This window comes from Aquarana catesbeiana, linkage group LG03 (genome assembly GCF_042186555.1).
Source record: "Aquarana catesbeiana isolate 2022-GZ linkage group LG03, ASM4218655v1, whole genome shotgun sequence".
NCBI classification, from domain to species: Eukaryota; Metazoa; Chordata; class Amphibia; order Anura; family Ranidae; genus Aquarana; species Aquarana catesbeiana.
Genome location: NC_133326.1, coordinates 132,090,174 through 132,112,624, shown reverse-complemented (window position 1 = coordinate 132,112,624; position 22,451 = coordinate 132,090,174). Strand labels below are relative to the sequence as shown.

Genomic DNA, 22,451 nt, shown 5'->3' with positions numbered 1-22,451 from the left:
GTGGGGGGGAAAGGATGATAGGGTGGGCTCCCAAAATCCCCCCCTGCATAGTTTGCCTTGTAGTGGCTCCCCTAAGGGTCACCTTTTTAGTTTTGAAAAAACTTTCTTTGATATTTCCTGTTTCAGGGGCACAATTCTCTAGTTCCTTTGTGTCTAGGGAGAAATTATCTGCAGTCATTTCTGGTTTGTCATTGACCATAGTAGTCTGTGCTGAGTAAAGTCAGTGCTGGTGTCTTCGGGTGCTGCTTGAACGACTTGCCTTCTGTATACTGAATGGAGTGCTGGATGGACAAAAAATGTTTTTAAAAAAAATTAATTCCTGGAATTCTGTTTTAAGGAGCTGGAGAGCATGCAGCTATGACATTAAATCTAAAAGTTTCAATACCAGCTGTAGTCTCTTACATGCTTTTGAAATTTGTCCTGGGCTTCATCAGCAAGTTACTAAAGGAGTTAAAAAATCTTCACTCCAATAAATTCACTGAAGATTTACTTTGTTTTCTTATAATGTGAAAAGGCAAATTTCTGTTAATTTTCTGTGCACATGACCGGGCAGCACAGTGGTGTAGTGGTTAGCACTTTCACCTAGCAGCAATAGGGCCGCTGGTTCAAATCCTGATCACGACACCATCTGCCTGGAGTTTGCATGTTCTCCCTGTGCTTGCGTGGGTTTCCTCCGGGTGATCCGGTTTCCTCCCACACTCCAAAAGACATGCTGGTAGGTCAATTAGATCCTGCCAAAAAAATTGGCCAAATATGTGTATGTTGTATGTGTTTGTAAGCACGTCGGGACCCCATGGGGTAAAGAATCACGCTGTACCGCAGATGGACACCAGCAGCAAAAACCACCCGGAGGCGATTCAGTTCGCATAGGTAGCGCTATCCAAGTCATTCATTTATTTATTCATTCTCAACTCCTTTAGTAATTCAGCCACCATGCGTTCCAGTATCTATACAGTCTTTACATTTCAACATGGCATGTAAGAACTTTCTAGCCATGTAGTAGCATGCAAGAAGTTGTAGGGGCCCTCCTTGGAAAACCTCTGTTTTTGCCTCTTGTACTAATTTTGAATAAATGGCTATAGTAAGTGCTGATGGATACTAATGACATTTTTGACTGCTGATTTTTTTTTTTTTTTTTTTAGTCCATTTATGCTCAGGTTTGTGTGAAATCATTAGATCTATTTATTTTCTATACACAGGTGGAATACCTTTATTCTTTGGTATATCAAGCTTTGGATTTCATATCAAATAAAAAGTATGTATACTTTTTTTTTTTTTTTTTTTGTCTAGTAGATTTGTGTTTTTGTAGAGCAGATGTTAGAGTTCATTTCAAATGGAATTGCATTGCTTTCCAATGACATTTGTCAAGTCGTCAAATATACTGATGAGAATTTTCATATGAAAATCTACTAGTGTATGACCAGCTTTAGTCCACCCTAGTTTTATACTGGGCTGAGTCCCGTGGGGCTTCTTATAGCTCTTGAACCCCAGTGCTGAGATGTGACCTTCCTAGTTCTGGAAGCTGCAATCACTAGCCTTCAAGTGTTTTCATCCTCCTCGTGAAAGTTTCATGATATTAAAGAGTAACTAGGAGCGCTGGCAGGGGATTTGAGAAGAAGAGGTTCGGAGCAGGGAAGTATGACATGTTTGTTATTTAAAAAAAAAAACACGAACCTTTAATACCACTTTAACATATATATATATATATATATATATATATATATATATATATATATATATATATATATATATATATATATATATATATATGAAATGCAATGCTTGCTGTTGGCATCTGTCTCATTGACTTTATCAGTTTTGTCTTTCGTGCATCGCCTCCAAAACTGAAAATTATCCCCAAGCAAAAAAATTAAAGCACAAGAAGAAACGTAGAGAGAAATTATAGAAAACAAGTTGCACAATGCTACATAAAAAAGCAGAAGCTAAAACATTGAAACAAAATACAAGAAGTAAAAGTAACAATGTTTGTGTGTATCAACCCTTTTGCTGTCAAAGCCATTTTTGTAATTTTTTTTACCCCAGTAAGGCCAGGCTGGCAATATAGTTGTATAAAGTCTCCTTCAATGTGCAACACCAGAAGAATGTTTTTAAGCGTGCAGCTGTAACAACAGAAATATCTGACACGCATAAGAATGAGCTTGCAGAAATTGTGCCAGTAAGCACTGCCCCTGTGTGTGCATTGAGAATGACGTGCCTCACACTTGCCTCATACAGACCTGGCCTCAAGCAGTCATCTCCAGGCTCACATGGACTGTCCTAGCTGCATCCTTACCTGTGTGCTGCTTCCAGCGGTCTCTGTTGATGCAGTGGCTCTTGTTTTTTTGCTTTTCCCAATATCTCCTCACTCTGGAAGGTGAAAAAACCCTTCTACCTCAGATGCTTCTCTGGTATCCCCTCTTCTTCTCTGCCCGTACAGGTAGTTCATCAGCAGTGTGGGCAGAGCTTTGGAACTGTAACCTGGGGCGCAGTCTGCTTACTGACTGGGATAGAAGAGGAGTGGCAAGGCTTCAACCTTCATCTAGGCCCAGGCTGGGTTCAGTCTGCCTCCAATCCTTAGGTCTCGTGGGGCCTGTGCCAGCCTGCACTGTGCCTCATATTGCACTAGCAGGAGATTGTCAAGCTGACTAAAGTTGAGTGCCGCAGCACTACAAAGGAATCCTTTCTAACTGGCATTAGATGAAAACGGGGCCACCTATTTCCATGGTCAGCAGTGACCATGAATTGTCCAGCCATGCATTATACACTAATTAGGGCCACATTATGTAATGCGCTCCAGCTTTTTTCAATAAACGAAGTATTTTATTTTTTTGTTAGACCTCTTTGTCTTGGGTGATCATGATAAATCTTTATTTATACAGGCGGGACCAACAGCCGGCTTCTGTAGGAGCAGATGGAGTAGACAAAGATGCACATTTTGTTGACGACCGTGAAGAAGAGGTGAGGAAGTATGTGTTTATTTATGGGATGTGTATTTTCGTGGCACTCTGATCCTGAGCAGGGGATTGCTTGAAGACATTTGCTAGCATGCTGAGCAATGCCTTGTGACAAAGGTTTAGGCCTCATGCACGCGAGACGCTGTTAAACGCGCGTTCAGAGGCCGTTGGACACTTTTTTCAACTGCCCCTGAACTCGTTCAATGTTATCCTATGTGTCCATGTACACAGTCTCGTTTTTTTGGCATCTTTAGGCAGTTGTGTTTAACCTCGTTTTTCCAGAAGCAAAAAAAATGGTTTCAGACGCAAACGTTTTCCATGTTTCAGACGCTAAACGCCAGTACCGCGTTTGTGTTTGTGTTTTTAAAGGAACCCTATTTTTTGGACCAGAAAACACAGAAATATGATGGTAAACTGCAGCAGAGAATGACATTTTGCGACCCGACTTTGGGGCCCCATAACAGAAAATTTGGTATGCAAACACAGTGGAACTAGCACTACAACATATCCAAATTTGGGGTTCCTAGCACCAAGTGGCCCTGAGATACGGGGCCCCAAAGTTGGGTCGCAAAATGTCATTCTCTGCTCTGCAGACGCTTCTAGACGCAAACGCGGCTGAACGTGGCATGCAAATGCGGCAAAAGGGGTGTTTCTAAACGCCGGTTTCAGCTTTTAAAAACGTGTTCAGCAGAGTTTGCACCGGCGTCTCGTGTGCATGAAGCCTAAGGGCCTTTCACACTGAGGCAGTTTGCAGGCGCTATTGCGCTAATAATAGCGCCTGCAAACCGACCCGAAAGTGCTGCTGCTTTGCCTCCAGTGTGAAAGCCCCGAGGGCTTTCACACTGGACCGGTGCGCTAGCAGGACGGGAGAAAAAGTCCTGCCAGCAGCATCTTCGGAGCAGTGAAGGAGCGGTGTGTATACCGCTCCTGCCCATTGAAATCAATGGGACAGCGAGGCTATACCGCCAGCAAAGCGCCTCTGCGGTGGTTTTTAACCCTTTCTCGGCTGCTAACGGGGGGTAAAACCGCTCCGCTAGAGGCCAAATACCGACGGTAAAGCGCCGCTTATAATAGCGGCGCTTTACCGCCGCCGACGCCCCCGCTTTAGTGTGAAAGGGCCCTAAGTCATGTCTTTTTATATGAGAAAAGAAAATCCTTTGTTTATGCTGCAGATCTCTAATGTAAACATTGTACAATTCAGGAGAAGGCGTTGAAATTGACATTTTGGATATGGTAAATGTATGCTACATTTTTGTGGCCCCTTGTTAATAAAAGAACATCTGACAAATCGATGGTATCATAATTTTTATTTTTTTACTGGACATTTCAGTGTTTAAATATTTAGTAACTAAATATGTGCATTGTTCTGTAATTTTTACTACAGACTGTTATGTTGCAATATTGTTATTGTCCTCTAAATTAACATTTTGGACTTTGGACTGTTCTAGTTTCTGGTCTTGGATGATTTTGGAGATCCTAAGAAAACAAATGTGAACATGAAGAAGGATCAAAATTCAAATGTAAGCTATTCAGATTCCATTTTATACAATGCATCCTACACACATTCATTTCTCTCTAGATCCTAAGCCACATAAATTCATGTTTGGCAAATCCTAGATTTGTGTGTGTGTGTATATACACAGTTTCAATCCTGTGTTTTTTTTTTTTTTTTTTTTTTTTTTTCTAATAGCCTGTGAATATCGTTCCTCTAACACCTATGGCTCTAGTTCCTCCTGAAGAGGTGGAAAAGAAAACTAACCCTCTGTGCAGGTGAGCATTACAGTTTGCGTTCTCTTGGAAGCGTGGGTCCACTCCCCCATTCCCTATGTAGGATAAGCTTTTGTAAAATAGTATATATTTTCTTCTCCTGCAACTATTTACCTGGACATCTTTTTGTCTAGATGTAATTCACTGTGTGCACAAGTTTTTCAGGGGAATAAAGCAGAATTGTAAAGACTGATAAATACTTATTAGAAATCTCTGCAGTTTTCTTTTTATGGACTTTGTAATTCTCTTCAAACATATCTGCCATACTGTACACCTGGGCATTTTTTTTTCTTGGCTGTACATCCTCCTGTGTCACCTGCTTGCTTATTGGGCAGTGATTCAGCAGTGTTTATGCTGATTCATTGAGCAGTCTGAAGAAGGAGAGGTGACATAGAAAGTTGTAAAGCCAAACCATGGATTGAAGTAGTTAATCTTTCTGGCTGTGCAGCATGGCGGTTGTTTGTGAATTATATGCTTGGCTGAACAGAAGTACAAACCTTTTGGCAGATAAAACTGCTCACATATGCATTCCCAGCTGTTGGTCTGGGGCATTAATGGCCAACATATGTTGCTTAGCTGTTCAGCCTATTTACCTTTTCTATTCCAGCCGAAAGGGAGAAACTTTGGCCAGCAGGAAAGATTTCCGTATGAACACCTGTACCACTCACACTTGTGGAGCTTTTGTGTTAGAGCTGGCAATAATGTCACCAATGCAGTTTAAGCAGAATACACAAAGGACAGAGGATGACAACAATTGTCCAGGTTTGGATTTTAAATTTGTCAATATAAAGTTTTAAAGATGCAGTTTCACGCACAGCAATTTACATCCCAAAGCCACAAGTGAAATACTGTATGGAAACCTACCTAATAATATAATTTTTAACAATCTACAAATATGCCTCTACGAGTGGCCCTAATTTAAACCCTTCAATGGAATGCTACATGTTTTGAAGTGAAAATATCAGCACAACACTTGCATTTAGAGCATGGCTCACAAAATCCCAAGAATTTTCTTAAACCCTAATGCTATGCAATCTTTGTTCATTATCATTATCATTAGGTTTGATGAATGCAGAACAGGAAGAAAGGAATGATAACATGGAGGAAGGTTGTGGTGATCCAGTGGCAGTGTTGAACTTCTCTGATGCTGATGGTAAGAGCAGATTTCTTTTGCAGTAGTACGCTAACTAATATGATCACTTTGAAAATGATTTGCCAGTTTGATAGGCTACTTTGATAAAAGAATTCCTGTTTAACCCCTTTGTGACCATGATAAACCTTTTGTAAGTCCAAATGTAAAATGCTCCTTGCCTTAAAGTGGTTGTAAACCGTTTACCACCACTTTTTGCTACATGTAAGCTTATAATTAGGCTTACCTGTAGCTACACTGGATATCTCCTTAAACCTGCATGGTTTAGGAGATATCCCCTGTATTTGCATGTGCCGACGTCTTCGGCACTGAAGCGATGGCACGTACGTGTCGTTGCTTCAGTTAGAGTTAGACCGTGCTGTTACCGGCGGCTCCCGCGTGGGAGTGATGTCATCATGGCTCCGGCCAGTCACAGCGCCTGAGTCTGCGATACCCGGCAGTAACTCCGGGAGCGATGTCGGCCGCCGGGGCGGGGGCTTCGGTCTCAGGCAAGTAATTCATAATGAGCTGGCATGCTATGCATACTAGCTCATTATGCCTTTGTCTTGCAGGTGTTTGTTTTTTGTATTTCTAGGGTTTACAACCACTTTAAGAACATTATTTATTTAACCTTGCGGCAGAAAACTTTACATTCAGGACTGTGTCCCTAGTTCTCACACTTCCTATCCAACAAAGCTTTGTTTAAACATTAAATTGGGGAGGGGGTAAAAACATGTGACTGAACCAAGGCAGATTGCTCTTCAGAGGGCACCGCACAGTGCAAACGAGCCCAAACATAGTTATTGTTAACCGAAATATACTTGCACCTCTAAATTTGGTCTTGGCATTTTAAAGTGGGCCTAAGTTCTCCTAAACAAGTTAATCTCCCTGCACTCACCTGCACGCCAAGCAAGAATAATTTGTTCTGCTTCTGTAGCCTCATGGGATACCACATCACCCTGGAGGTTGCAGGAGCAGGAAATCGCAGTGGACAGTGTGGGTGCGCCTTCTCTGCTTCATCGGAGGCCAGATGCAAGAACCCAAAAAACAGGCAGATTCTGATGACTTAGGAGGACCAAGATGGTAGTGCAGGGCCTGGACTGTGTTGGTGGATCTTGGCAAAACAACACTGGATTAGTTTGGTAGGCGAGTAAGGGGGTTAATTAAATAGAAACAGGGGTAGTGAAAGTCCTCTTTAAAGAAAAAGTATAGCCAAAGCTAATTTGGCTATACATCTCCTGTAGGCCATAGCTGTGCACTTAGTTCTAAAGCCCACTGTCAGCTGACAAAACAGAGCTGGTCTATGCTCTGAAAAGATCTTGACCGTATGATTGGGATCCACTTGGATGCCTGGACCAGCAACTGGCGCAGCCTCTCATCGATCCACCGAGAGCCTGAGCCAGCACCTCCTGCCCCCTCCACAGCCCAGCGCACTGGGGGATAAAGCAGAGTTCAGTTCTCACTGAAAGCCTGCAGGGGACAGTCAGTCCATACCTCTCTTTTAAAAAAAAATAAATAAAAAATAAATTAAAGTGACACAAGCATTAAAGTCCCATTTTTTTTTTTTTTTTTCCTCTCCTCTCCTGTTTTGTCTTCACTTTCAGAGATAAAGGGTTTCACTGCTGTGTTTGTATGGCTCTGTGTACTTGGGTGCTAGTAAAACTTAGTTTGCTTTTTGTGTTGGCTTTTACAAATTAGCAACTTGGCTGCTCTAATCTATAGGAAGTATGTATGTTTTTTTGTGAGATGCCTTACTGTTTTTAAAAGAAATATAGGTATAAACTAGTAAAACGTGTGTTTCTTTTAGCCCCACCGAATAATGGGGATGATGTCTTTGTCCCACTAAATGATCACCATGAAGTAGAAGATGAAAACATGGAACCTGCAGAACACATTGAACGACAACAGGTATCTTTAAAAGTTCCTTTTAAGTTTTGTGTTTAAAGTAACTGTTCATTCTTGTTCTGTAGGAAACAATAGTATTAATATGTAATTGTTTTCTCTGATTTGGCTAACCACTGAGGATTCAGCTGTTTTCATTTTAAAAGGGCATTTGTGGGAAAACCTTGTTACCTTTTCTGTTTGTATTGCATATTGGCACTTATTATCTAAAACAAAATAAAGACTGCTTCCTTACAGTGTCTTTCTTTATGCAACAAACATTGCTCCCCACTTGACTATGATGAGCACTTCTGATAGAGAGCTACTAGGAGTGCAACTCTGCTACCAGGAAGTGTATAAACCGCAGAAGGCTTCATGTGTTGTTGAAGTGAGAGTTTAGCTTAAGCCAGGCATGTCAAACTCTAAGCAGTGGGACAATTTGAAAGGAACAAATCTTCAGGGGTCCCCATTATGTCTATCGAGGGCCGTCTCTTCTTAAAGCAAAGTTCCACCCAAAAGTGGAAGCTCAGCTTAACTGCCTCCTCCGCACATTTGGCACCTTTCAGGGGGAGGGGGAACGGATACCCGTCCCCACTTCCGAGATCACTCGGAAGTTCGTTGACTCCTTCCCCTGCCACCGGGTCATTCAGAAAGCGCAGTGCGCTTCGCTTATATGCAGTAGGGAACCTTTCGGCTTCACTGCCGGTTTCCCTTACCATGAATGGCGGCGGCGACACCCGAGAGCCGATGGAACTATCAGCTGGGGTGCCGACATCACTGGATTCCAGGACAGGTAAGTGCCCTAATATTAAAAGTCAGCAGCTACGCATACTGTAGCTGCTGACTTCATTTTTTGCTGGGGGGTGGGGGTGCTGAACTCCGCTTTAATTCCTGAAAATTTTTGGCACTTCAGAACTTATTTTAGTAAAATTGTAACTTACAGCATTTAGTCACAGGGAAAGGGACTGTAAAACAATCCTGAAATATTTAACTACAGAATTATATAGGAACGCGTAACTAAAGAACGGTTGGGAGCTTTTTTCTTTTATTATCACAAAGCACTTTCCCATTTCACAAAGCATGGTCCCATTTAAATCTGTGCAGTGGTTATCAAAAAAAATTTTTTTTATTTCCGTCAGTACAGGCTGTAGTTCCACCTATTAATACAACATAAATACAGCACTTGCAACTCAGTAAGCCAAATAAAGTGATAACAAAAAGTCCATCAGTGTAAATATACATATATTGCTGGTATTGTCCCAAATAAAGTGCTCTTGTGCCCAAATCTTCATCATAGTGCTCCAAACTTCACTCTGTGATGTGACACCCACCCCTTCTGTGTCTCTATTCGCCAGAAATCATGGATTTCCAGCTAAAGTACTGCAGCACTCATCATTTATTGCGTAATAGATGTAATTTCCAGTTGCGGTGGAACACACGCTGGTCACGGCGTTCCAGGAAGGATTTTTACTTGCTTTCTACATGCCTATATTTTACTGATGTCCTGTAATAAGTACCATTTTGCATAATGCACAATAAATGATCAGCATTGCAGTACGTCACTAGCTGGGGATTCAGCAGCCAGCAGTGATGCCATCTCCTCCTATTTATTCTGTAGCCCTCCAATCTTGCAGTCCTTTGCCTCCTCTCACGACTTCCTTGTACAGAAAAGATTTAATTGTAAAGGAACTGACAGAAAAGGCTGAGCCCAGATGCAGCCACCAAAACATTCAGGGGAGAGAGAATACAGTAGCCGGCAGCTTAAGTTATTGTCAGTGAAAGCGTGCTGCAGAGAAGCAAGCACAGAATACAAGCTGGTACTACACTAGTCTCTCTTGAACAATTGAACTCAGGCTAGCCCACAAACTGCTCACAGGGGAAGAAACTAGTGTAGTAGCTGGTGGCTTATGATGGTCTGGACCAGTGTTTTTATCAGATGACACGCCTTCAGTCATAACACAAGCCAACAGATGCAGTCTCTCTCCCCTGAGGTTAGGAGGAGGACATCTGGTGGATGTGCCGTCGCAATCTGACAGCAAGTGGGAGCGGGTACCTGTAAAAACCAGGTACGTGCTCTCCCCAAAAAGAGTGACAAAACTGAGTAAGGGGATGGGGAGGAGGGCGTAAAACAGAACATCCTCTTTAGGGTGAAGTTCTGCTTTAGGTATTTGCTTGTAAGCAGTGTGGTCAGACAATGCACAGATTTGAATGGGACAAAGTTCTATGTGTACTAGTTCCCCTGGGAATTTACCAGGCATTTTTTTACAGGTTTGCTTTAATGCTGACTTTTGTCATTCAAAGGTTATTTGTTTGTTTTAAAGAGGAGTTCCAGCCTATCAAAAAAAAAAAAATCCTGTAGCTGCTGACACTTAATATAAGGACACTTACCTGTCCAGATATCCCGCGATGTCGGCACCCCGGATTCGCCCATCGGCTGTGGGTGCAGGCGCCGGCATCTTCACTAAGGGAAACAGGAAGTGAAGCCTTGCAGCTTCACAGCCTGTTTCCTACTGCGCTGCGATTTCTGAATGGTCCCCCACGGTCTTCTGCGACCTGTGTCTCTCCCAGAAGGCAGCAGGAAGAGGAGGAGTAGCCAGAAATTTTGTAGATCACCACGATCATTGTGCGTCGATCTTACCCGGAAGTGGGAGTGGGTACCTGGTTTTGACAGGTATCCACTCCACTTCCCCCCAAAAGTTCAAATGTGATAGTGGATTCGGGGTGGGGGGGGGGGGGGTGAACACGCGCAGCTTCCCTTTTTGGGTGGAGCTTTACTTTAAAATAAAGTGCATAGTTAGTGAAATTTAGTTGAATGCTATAAGTATCTTTTTATATTGCAAGAGTTAAGTTTTGTTAAGCCTGAGTCTTTATCTGAGATGAACGAATGCTCAGACTGGTTGTTGAAAATTATGACTGGAAAGTGCAGATGGAGGTAAGTTTTTTTTTTTTTTTTTTTTTTTTTTTTTTTTTTTTTTTTTTAGTATAGGTAAAATGCTGTCCTTTCTATGGCTCTCCAAATGCCTGAAGCACAGCAGTACAGTTGGCTCATTGTTTCTGGCCTGTGTGTTCTGTACTTTGCTCTTTCTATTTTATGAATGGAATGCAACCTGCCAGCGCCATAGAGTTCCATGGCAGTAACTATTTCCATTCATAAAATGGCAGGAACAGGAGAATACAAGAACTTGTAACATTGATGGACACCTATACACTCCCAGGAAAACTTTCAGAGAAATATCAGATCAAGCAGTGGGGTAGTTCAGAAAACTGCTTCTTAACTAGTGCTGACCCAGCATGATTATATAATCTTTTTCGCTCCATGACTTTCTGTGTGAAATTTGCATTAATTGATAAAACTATTTTTCTATGATTTTTACATTGAAGATTCAAACAGAAGAGAGAGGCTATATTCTTCGGCCAAGAGAAGTCAAGGAAATACCCATTATAAAGGTAAAGTACCTATCTTAAACTGGTATTAAACCCAAAACCACAAATGTAATATATTGCAGCTTAACAATCCTCAAATGTTGTGGGTGCAGTAGTTTTAGTTTTTAGACTTTTTTTTTTCCCCCTTTTTTACCTGGTGATGTGTCCACTAACACACTTCCTGTCCCAGGCTGCCTACGCTCTCTGGATATAGGAACAGACACCTTTGGACAGCGGCATTGTTAACTGGTTCCCGCCTGGCCTATGGCAGGATGACGCCAGCCAGGGAACCTCTTGAATTTCCGGGTGGACGTCATATGACGTCCTTCCAGTCAAGCTGCTTGTGTGTGCCCCCAGGGGCACGCCGCGATCGAGGATGATGTGTGTTGCTCAGACACAGCCCGTCCCCCAATCAGTGTTTAGAGCCATTAAAATTGGCTGTATACCAGGTGACCGGCTGTGTCCAATCACAGCTGGCCACAAATGTAAACCGTAGTAACTCGCTGTTACCAGGTTTTCCTCCTCACAAATCGGTCCAGCGTGAGGAGGAGATCGTGGGAACAGTGATTTAACGGTTAACCTCTTACAGTGCTGTGCCCTGATTGCCCCAGCAATAAAGAATACCTGTCTGTAGCCCATCAGAGTACCTTTCTGTAAATAATATATGCTAATTTGGGGTATTTTTACCAAAGATATATATATATCAGTATAATTTGAGGGCCAAATCTTTTGAACAAAAATTACTTATTTGCAAAATTTTATAATAGAAACTTAAAAAAAAAAAAAGGTGTTTTTTTTTTTTTTTTTTTTTTTTCTTCGAAAATTTTCGCTTATCGCAAAAAAATTAAAAAACCCAGTGGTGTTTAAAGGATCACTAAAGATAACTTTGTTATTAAAAAAAAAAAAAAAAAAAAAAAAAAAAAAAAACATGTTATACTTGCCTCCACTGTGTAGCTCGTTTTGCACAGAGTGGCTCTGAACCTGGTCTTCTGGGGTCCCTCGGCGGCTGTCTCGGCTCCCCCCGCAAGGACTTAACACCTTCATGCGAGCTCCCTCGCATGGTGTTCAGTGCTTGCGGACGCGCTCCTGTGATACAGCTGGCGGCCATAGCCGTTCACTGTATCACTCATCCCCGCCACCGCGTCATTGGATGTGATTGACAGCAGCGCGAGCCAATGGCTGCGCTGCTTTCAATCCATCCACTGTAACCAATCAACGGCCAGGCTGAGCAGTAAAGAGGATGTCGGGGGCGAGCGCGGGACTTTCGAGGGGTCAGGTAAGTAAAACGGGGGTGGTGGTATTGTCGGATGTTTTTACACCTTAATGCATAGAATGCATTAAGGTGAAAAAACTTTAACCTTTAAGCTCTATTTGTGTGAAAAGAATGATAGCAATTTTGTTTGGGTACAGTGTAGCATAAGTTAGTAATTGTCATTCAAAGTGTGAGAGCACTAAAAGCAGAAAATTGGTCTTGGAAGGAAGGGGGTAAAAGTGCTCTGTGTTGAAGTGATTAATCGGAGGAGAGGGTAGTGTTCAGCTGCCCATAGACGAGTTTGTTTTTCGTTTAACCAGCAGGTTGAACAAAAAAAAAACCCTGACCAGATTCCCCCATCCACACATTTTGAGGTGGATGGGGGAATCCACTAGGCTGTATGTTCTGACAGTGGGGAGGCTTCCCGCTGTCTGAATACACCAATCAGCAATGATTGAGCTTAAACTCCAACAGGGTGGTTGTACCGAAGTTGATTGGTAGATTGACTTCTGTAAAACTACAGTGCTCGTAAATTAATTTAAATTCGGTAAGTCCCTGCGAACCAGCCAAATTTTGATCCATCTATGGGCAGCTTAAAGTTGTTGTAAAGGCAGAAGGTTTTTTTATCGTAATGCGTTCTATGCATTAAGATAAAAAGCCTTCTGTTTGCAGCAGCCCCTCTAATACTTCCCTGAGGTCCCTCTAGCTCCAGCGATGTTGCAGGAATGTCTCGGCCGTCAGGGACTCCCCTCCTCATTGGCTGAGACAGCAGCGCAGCGCCACTGGCTCCCGCTGCTGTCAATCAGTCAAAGAGAATAGAAAGGAGGCAGGCCGGGCCACAGCTCTGTGTCTGAATGGACACATGGAGTTGCAGCTCGGGTGCCCCCATAGCAAGCTGCTTTACGGTTTTCTTATTTTTTTTTAATTAAAAAAAAATTACTTTTTTCCAAAAATTGCGTTTGTAAGACCACTACGCAAATACGGTGTGACAAAGTATTGCAACAACCGCCATTTTATTATCTAGGGTGTCTGAAAAAAAAAATCTATATTTTATTTGGGGATTCTAAGCCTGGTCCTTAAGTGGTTAAGAGCACAATCGGGTAGGAATCTGAAACAATTTGTTAAAATCCTTGCAATGTACACTGATCGCCCAGCGAGGAATGTTTTTTTTCTCAACACAAATGGATTACTCTTTAGTAAGCATGGGCTCGGGCGTGTTCGCAGAGCCCGCAAGGAAGTCTGCGCTGCGCTAATCACAGGCAGTGAGATATTTCCCGATCTCTGCAGCCGCACATTGGGAAAACGTCTAATTGCTTGTGATTAGCGCAGCGCCGTGCCGACTTCCTGGCGGGCTCTGCACGTGGAGTGTGCGAATACGCCAGAGCCCATCTTTACTCTTTAGGTATGAATCCTATTTGTAAGAAGTATATTTTGTCTTCCTATTGCTAAGGATAACCATTTAGACGCATGGCGGAGTCTGGACCCCTTTAAGCCCAGTGAGGATAAACCTTTTAAAAAAGGTAAGGTGTTCCAATTTCTTATCAGGTGTGTTGTGTGTGGGTTTTTTTTTTTTGTTTTTTTGTTTTTTTAAATTCATTTTTTTTTTTTTTAATGTCAGGAAAACACTATACACTTCCTCGAGGGGTCGTCGATGTGTCGTCAAATAAAAGGAAGAGAAAACTTCCATGTAAACTGCAGGATTTCCTAAAGTGGTTTTCCTCTACTTGTGAGTATTTTTTGTGAGTGTATGCTTAACCACCTCAGACACCTGGGGCGCGCTCTGTGATCGCGGGAAAAGGGCCAATCACAGCCGCCCCATACCAAGTGATTAGCTGTGGCCAATCACAACTGGACACATGTAAACAAACTTTCGTATTGTCAGCATTACTTTAATCATGCGCTGTCATATTTACAAAAACAATCTGGTCACTGATTTATTAGTCGTCAGCATCCCATCAGTGCCCCCTATCAATTACCATCAGTGCAGCCTCATCAGCACACATCAACAAAGAAGAAAAAATACTTATTTGCAAAATTATAACAGAAACTAAAAGTGTGTGTATATGTATATATATATATAATATAATATATATTTACACCCACTGCTTTGAAAAAGTATTTGTCCCCTTCCTGATTATTATTATTTATTTATTTTATTTTTTTTTGTATTCTTTTGCATATTTGTCACACATAAATGATTCAGATCATCAAACTAGTTTGAATATTACTCCAAGAACCTCGAACATCTAAAATGCAGTTTTTAAATGATTTAATTTATTAAGGGCAAAAAGATGTCCAAACCTGCCTGGCTCTATGTGAAAAAGTAAGTGAAGCACACTAAAAGATCTCAAAAAGCAACACATCATGCTGTTATCTAAAGAAATTAAAGATGAGAAACAAATTAATTGAGATGTAGCAGTCTGGAAAGGGTTACAAAGCCATTGCTAAGGCTTTGGGACTCAAGCCAATCCATTATCTGCAAATAGAGAAAACGTGAAACAGTGAGCCTTCCCAGAAGTGGGTGGCCAACCAAAATTACTCCAAGAGCCTGACAACGTTTAATCCAGGAGGACATAAAAGAATCCAGAACAACATCTAAAGCACTGCAGGCCTCACTTGCCTCGGTCAGTGTTTGATTCAACAGTAAGAAAGAGACTGGGCAAAAATTGCATCTATGCGAGAGTTCCAAGGCCAAAGCCACTGCTGACCAAAAAACACAAATGCTCATCACACATTGGCCACAAAACATCTTGATTTATCCCTAAGACTTTTCTGCAAATATTCTGTACACTAATGAGACAAAAGTTGAACTTTTTGGAAGGTGTGCGTCCCGTTGCATCTGGCGAAAAACTAACACAGTATTTCATAAAAAGAACATCATACCAACAGTCGCACAAGTAAGTGGTAGTGTGATGGTCTGGAGCTGCTCTGCAGCTTCATGACCTGGACAACGTGCCATAACTGATGGAACCATGAATTCTGCACTCTACCAGAAAATCCTGAAGAACAATGTCCGGCCATCAGTTCCCGATCTCAGTCTCAACCGAACTTGCAGCAGGACAATGATCCCAAACACACCAGCAAGTCCACCTCTAAATGGCTCTTAAAAACAAAACAAAAAATGAAGGTTATGGAGCGGCCTAGTCAAAGTCTGGACTTAAATCCTATTCAGATGCTGTGGCATGACCTTAAACAGGCTGTTTATACTGGAAAACCCTCCAATGTGGCTGAATTTAAAAAATTCTGCAAAGAGTGCACCAAAATTCCTCCACAGCGATGCGAAAGACTCATTGCCAGTTATCGCAAACGCTTGATTGCAGTTGTTGCCGTCAAGGGTGGCGCAACCAGTTATTATGTTTAGGGGGCATTTACTTTTTCACACAGGGCCAAGCAGGTTTGGACAGCTTTTTCCCCTTAATAAATTAAATCAGCATTTAAAAACTCCATCAAGGTTATCTTTGTGTAATAAAATTTGTTTGCTCTGAATCATTTTTGTGTGACAAATATGCAAAAGAATACAAAATCAGGAAGGGGGCAAATACTTCTTTATCGTACATCATGGGACACAGAGCCTTAAGTAATTAATGGGTTATAGGCCAACTTCGGGTGTTGACACTGGTAAACCCAATCAAAGGAAGTTTACCTATATAACCCCTCCTCCTTCCAGGAGCACATCAGTTTTTTCGCTAGTGTCTAAGGTGTTGGTCACGAGTGAAGAAGTGCTCTGAGGAGCTCCAGAAGGGATCCATGCTGTATTTAAATTCCTCCATAAAAAGAAGCCAGATCCATCCTGAAGTGCCACTGAGGCCTAAAGTGGATGGTACCTGGGACCTCGTATCCGAAGCACTAGGTTTTGCCTGTAATACCTCTCTTTGTAGGGCTGGACCCCAGGAACCCAGGGCTTAGGTTTTGTTACATTACCTCAAGCTTCCTGATGGGGTGCTTATACAAGGCCCAAGGCAGTTGGACCCCGTATTTACGGACCCAGTCCTTGAAGGTTTGCTAAACTAACCCGCCGTGATGGGTGAAAGTTGGATTTTTTGTTCAGCAAAATCCTGCAGTGAGGTGTCATGGAGATTTGGCTGCACACAGAGCACACCGCCCAATCTCCTGTTTCTAATAATAATAACAATTGCACCTAATGATATAAATGCATCTCACCTTCTGATCGTATGCCATCCTCTGGTGTAGCCCTCCTCTGGTGTGTGCCCCTTCCTTACAAAACAGACATCAACTCCTTACATTCTCATCCCAGCAAGACTGACTGTCACAGCCCTCAGTCTGCCTCTTTTATTTAAAGACAACAAAAGCAATCACAAACAGGAAGCCCTGGCCCCAACAGCCAATCGCTTCCTTCACAGGATATGACCAAACAAGGATATGACCATATAAGGATTTAACACAACAAAATACAACCTCGATGAGTAAGCACTTGGCATAAATGCGAAACGCGTTAGCTGATTGCCTGTACTTTTTGTCCACGGCGTCTTGTACATGGTATGATCCTGATTTTACAATAAAAACTTTTTTGGATAATATCCTCCTGGTGTGCGGCTGTCCGGATTTTCTCGTCTATTCACTGGGAGACTCTTATGACAATACATTAATATAAAAATTTCCACAACAGAGGACAAGGTAAGGGAAGAAAACTTGGATATTAAAAACATCTATGCATTTCTTTCATTTAAGGAAAAGATGTTGTCATGCCTTAAAATCTCCACTAGAGGGGAGTCTACGCACATACCTTACTCTGTTGTCTCACTGTTTGCTCAGTTCCGTGTCTGGCTGCTCAGCATGTGGAAAGGAGATTTTGCAAGGTAAAAAAATCTGCAAAAAAAGTCTATTTTTTTTTTTTCCCCCCCTGATGGGATCAGAGGGTTAGGGGGACAGCAGCGCTGCACCCCCCTTACATAACCCCCCCCCCGGTGTGGGATGTAGAAGGTCCCGCTGTTTTACCACTACAGTCTGTTACTGTGGCTGTATTTTCACACATCTGTGTCTCACTGCAGGAGGCTCTGCTGCCCCTCCCCCACCCCTTGTGTTGGGTCCGGGACCCGAAAAAGGCCACACTCAGGTGCCGCAAACATTTTTAAATAAAAAGGTGGACAGAATTTTTTTCGGAGGGGGCACGGCCTATCGCAGGTGCTGTGAAACCTCCACGAGGACGCATGGCAGGCTAATAACAGATAATTATACAGCTGTGTCAGTCTCTCCTCTGATGAGTAAACAAGCTGCCTGCACACAGGGACACACGAGCTGTGGGACACGTAAGAATTGCAAAACTGGCATTCCTGATACAGAAAGGACACTTTTTCCATCACTAGGCTGAATTTTATAGCAACTTTAAAAAGTCATGACTATTTTCAGCGATTTAGTGCAATGTGTATAGAGCCTCTGTTTTTTGTACTTAGGACTATGCCTGCCAAAAAAGACACCACAAAAGCCAAGAGTGTAAAGGTTTCACCCCCAGGCATTGGGATTTCCAGCTGTATTTCCACGCTGTCATCCTTGCCTTAATTACCAATTATGGCAACTCGGGGTGAGCCATTGGAGCAAATTGATGGTGCAGCTGCTTCACACATCTCAGCATCTGTATACGTGACTAAAGATGCCCTTTCCTCCTCCCTTCAGGGTCTGGAGCAAAGATTAGCGGCTTTAATCGCATCCTCCATTCAAATGGCTAGGAAGCGTACTAGGTCCCCCTCCCCTGCTTGAGCTTTGCAAGGGGAACAGTGGGCACACGATGGGGTTTTACCCTCAATCGATCAAGAAGAGAAAAAACGATGATTCTTCTGCTGAAGAAAAACCGATAGATGAACCTTTTTTCAGCTTCTCAATCTGAAGGATTGCTGATACAAACTCTTACAGAGATGGTTCGTTCCACGTTCTTGCTGCCTCTAACAGTCTCATGAAATCTTGGCCTCTTCCTTAGGTTCTTTAAAACCTTCCCATCCTTTGCATGTGTTTCCTGCACGTGCATTACTTGAACAGCTTATATTTTCAGAATGGGGTAAACATTTTCTCCCTCCTAAAGAGGTTTTCAATTCTCTATCCTCTGGAGGAGAAATTCTCCAAAAGATGGAAAGTACCAGCAATTGACGCTGCGATTTCCAATGTGAATAATAACTTGTCCTGTAGACAATGCACAGATGCTTAAAGATCCAACAGATAAGTAGTTGGAATCCCTGCTAAAATCTGCTTTTTCCATAGCAGGTTAAACAGGCCCTTAGAGAGATTCCTACACAACAAGCTTGGGATTTGGCTGAACTACCTAAGGCATTATGTTTTGCCATAGATGCCATTAAAGACTATTCACCAGGCATCCCACCTCACGCTTATGCTTGTACATATGCGCAGAATCCTGTGGTTGAAAAATTGGTCAGCTGAAACACCATGTAAAAACCTAACTGGGTTCCCCTTTCGTGGGGAGCTACTATTTGGAGAAGACTTGGATAAATATATCAAGACAACTTCTGCTGGGAAAAGTATTTTTTTACCATTCAGAAGAAAATATAAAAGCCCTGTATTTAAACGGACTCTTTCCCCCTGCGCCCGGGGGCTTCCGCCTCTAGGCAGTGGCGACGACCTTTGCCGTCAGACACTAGAGGAAAGACTCGGTTCAGACCTAGGCTCAAAAGAAGCCCTGGGGTAGGAAATCTGCAAAACAGAATCCCAAAGCCTCATCATGAAGAGGCACCCCCCTCACCAAGGTGGGGGGAAGACTTCTGCAATTTTCAGAAGTCTGAAAAAAAGGAAATTCAGGACAGATGGGTCATTTCCACGGTAACGCTGGGGTACAAGCTGGAATTTTGGGACTTTCCACCGTCTCGCTTCCTGAGGTCAAGCATTCCCAAAGATCCAGAGAAAAAACAATCTGTTTCAGGCACTAGAGCGATTAATATCTCAAGGGGTGATCATACAGATACCCACAAAAGAGCAAGGTCTGGGATTTTATTCAAACTTTTTTATGATACCAACCCAAATGGAGATGTCAGACCCGTTCAAGATCTAAGAAAGCTAAATCAATTCCTGAAGATCCACTCCTTTTGCATGGAGACAGTCGGGTCGGTAGTTTCTATCCTTTTAGGAATTGGCATCAATCGACATCAGGGATGAATATCTGCATGTCCCTATATTTCCTGCTCTTTAAAAGTTTCTGCGGTTCGAGTTAAAACAGCAGCATTTTCAATTTGTAGCTCTGCCCTTAGGGCTAGCCACAGCACCTTGGGTGTTCACCAAAGTGCTGGCCCCACCTCTAGCCAGGTTAAGGGCACAGGGCATAACAATCATAGCGTACCTAGACGATCTGTTACTTATAGATCAATCAGTGACTCGTTTAGAACAAAGCGTACACACTACAACTATCTGAAAGGTTTGGGTTGGATTCTCAACCTAAAGAAATCTTCCTTAATACCACTAAGAAGGCTGGAGTACTTAAGTCATAGATACAGCCCAGGAAAGGGTGTTCTTGCCTCAAGCAAAAATCAACTCCATAGGAGAGCTGGTGCGGAGGGTCAGGTCAAATGGCAATCCCTCCATTTGCCTCTGCATGAGGTTGCTAGGAACCATGTTAGCTTCATTCAAAGCAGTTCCCTATGCCCAGTTCCATTCAAGACTTGCAAAACAGTATCCTGTCTGCTTGGTACAAAACAATTCAAGCTTTAGACTTATACGCGGCTGTCCCCAAGAGTGGCCCAAAGCCTCACTTGGTGGTTATTAACCCAGAATCTGCTGAAAGGAAAATCCTTCAGACCAGTCATCTGGAAAGTGGTAAGGACGCATGCCAGCCTCTCAGGCTGGGGAGCAGTATTAGAAAAGACAACTGTCCAGGGACAGTGGTCAAAAACCGAAAGAATCTTGCCCATCAATATTCTAGAGATTCGGCAGTACGCCTGGCTCTAAAGGCCTGGCCTTTCAGGTTATGGGATTGTCCTGTCAGGATTCAATCCGACAATGCCACAGCTGTGGCCTATATCCGTCATCAAGGGGGCACCAAAAGTCTCTCAGCACAGAGAGAGGTGAACCATATTCTAACTTGGGCAGAAAACCCCTTCGGTTACTCTTTAAAGGGGTTGTAAAACCTTGTGTTTTTTCACCTTAATGCATCCTATGCAATAAGGTGAAAAAACACCATGCAGTGAGCAGCCCCCATGTTTTACTTACCTGAGCCCCATCTTTTCCTTGGCAGAGACGCGCACTCCCTCTCTCCACGGGGTCCTGGCTCTTGGTTGGATAGATTGATAGGGCAGCCATTGGCTCCTGCTGCTGTCAATCAAATCCAATGATGTGGGGGCGGGGCCAAGTCGGCATTCGTGTCTATGGGCAGCAAATGCTGGACTCGGGAGCACGCCTGCAAGGTAATCCCCTGGGAGAGCGCTTCTCCTAGGGCAGTGGTTCTCAACCTGGGGGTCGGGACCCCCTCGGGGGTCGAATGACGATTTGTCAGGGGTCACCGAATCCTGGGCTGTTCCTGAAGCCCACACCGCTCTCCCAGCCTTTTTGCGGCCGACCCACAGCAGGGCTATCCCTGGAGCCTGTGTCCCCCAACCTGCGCTGTTACTGGAGCCTGCGGCCACCCACTCAGCCTCTTCGCAGGTGCCCATTCAGTTCATGGTATGGCTGGGGGGCAGAGACTAGAGGTCAGCTGACTGGTGAGGAATGTGAAGTGGGAGGGGCTGGAGGAGACCCTATCTCCTGATTTTGGCATAGGTGTCACTGCTACGAGACACCACCAAGTCGGAGACACAGTGAAGCCAGAGACACAGTGAGTAACACTACCTGTGATTATAGTTGCCAATAAAAGGACTCAGGGAGCGCTAAATGTCTGCGGGTTAGGGGCGCAAATTACTTGCCTTGCCTTGTGTGCTGACAACCCACGCTATGAAAATAATTTTACTGTTAGGGGTCCCGACAACTTTGGAAATTTTATCAAGGGGTCACAGCACTAGAAGGTTGAGAACCACTGTCCTAGGGGGTTATCTAATGCGCGGAGGAGCCGCCGGGGGACCCCAGAAGAGGACAATCGGGGCCACACTGTGCAAAACGAGCTGCACAGTAGAGGTAAGTATGATATGTTTGTTATTTAAAAACAAAGGTTTACAATCACTTTAAGAGAAGATTCCCTTTCGAAGAGAACGAGACCGAGGTGTGGATCAAAAAGCTTATGGTGGATGCGCCTTTTTTGCAAGTTTCTCGTTGCACGGATTTGGCTTTCAAGGATATGGGCATATTAAAAGAAGCAATGGACAAGAGGGGGGATTCTTTCCTCAAAGCGTGGGATTCCACCTCGTCCAACCTCAAGCCCGCTATGGGTGCCAGAAATTTGGAATGCTGGTTGGAGCAGCTAAAAGGACACGTGGAGTCCGGGATATCTAGAAAAGATTTCCTAGAGTCCTTTTCAGTTCTCCTAAAGGCTGTAAAGTACATGGCTGATGCCTCGGCAGAATCAGATGTTTGCAAGATCCTCCGTGTTGGTCAACTCAGCCAGACGCCCCATCTGGCTAAAGAGGTGGCCAGGCGATTCGGCATCCAAGATCAAGTTGTGCAGGATACAGTTTTTTGGTGACTTCCTTTTTTCCTATATTCTTTTCGCTTCACAGAGCAGATCAGGCCAAAGGGGCTAGATGCCTTCGCCGAACCATGGGACTACCCCTTGTGTTACGCTCCCAATCCCCCCTCCGAAGAATCCCTCTGGTTCTCGGGAAATTCAGAGAGGAGGCCGTGGAGGGCCCCCCCCCCCCCCCCTTTTGGCCAAAAAGGCAGTGGTTTCTGACACTGCTGAATTTAGCCACAAAGCCCCCCTGGAAACTACCACCCAGAAAGGATTTGTTAACGCAGGGGTCACTGAACTATCCAGAGACGGATCAGCTAAAATTGATTGCTTAGTTTCCGAGGAGGATCTCCTAAGGGCCAAAAGTCTGTCAGAGAAGCTTGTTGCCACCCTTCTTTCTTCCAAGGGACTCCAGGTTAAAAATACAGTTTCGGTTTTGGATTTCCTCCATTAAGGAATGGAGAAGGGGTTGGCAGCCAGCACCCTAAAAACCCA

At 43.5% G+C, this 22,451-nt stretch overlaps 1 protein-coding gene across 1 annotated transcript in view; it reads left to right on the top strand.

Annotated features, from left to right (window-relative positions):
* Positions 1 to 22,451, top strand: part of NCAPH2 (non-SMC condensin II complex subunit H2) — a 73,606-nt gene that overhangs the window by 11,460 nt on the left and 39,695 nt on the right. Inside the window, exons 4-13 of the mRNA XM_073619259.1 lie at positions 1,200 to 1,255; positions 2,880 to 2,958; positions 4,403 to 4,474; positions 4,645 to 4,724; positions 5,329 to 5,483; positions 5,782 to 5,874; positions 7,658 to 7,758; positions 11,113 to 11,178; positions 13,857 to 13,926; positions 14,025 to 14,132. Of these exons, the coding sequence (XP_073475360.1) occupies positions 1,200 to 1,255; positions 2,880 to 2,958; positions 4,403 to 4,474; positions 4,645 to 4,724; positions 5,329 to 5,483; positions 5,782 to 5,874; positions 7,658 to 7,758; positions 11,113 to 11,178; positions 13,857 to 13,926; positions 14,025 to 14,132 (880 nt within the window). The remainder of the gene's footprint in view (positions 1 to 1,199; positions 1,256 to 2,879; positions 2,959 to 4,402; positions 4,475 to 4,644; positions 4,725 to 5,328; positions 5,484 to 5,781; positions 5,875 to 7,657; positions 7,759 to 11,112; positions 11,179 to 13,856; positions 13,927 to 14,024; positions 14,133 to 22,451) is intronic.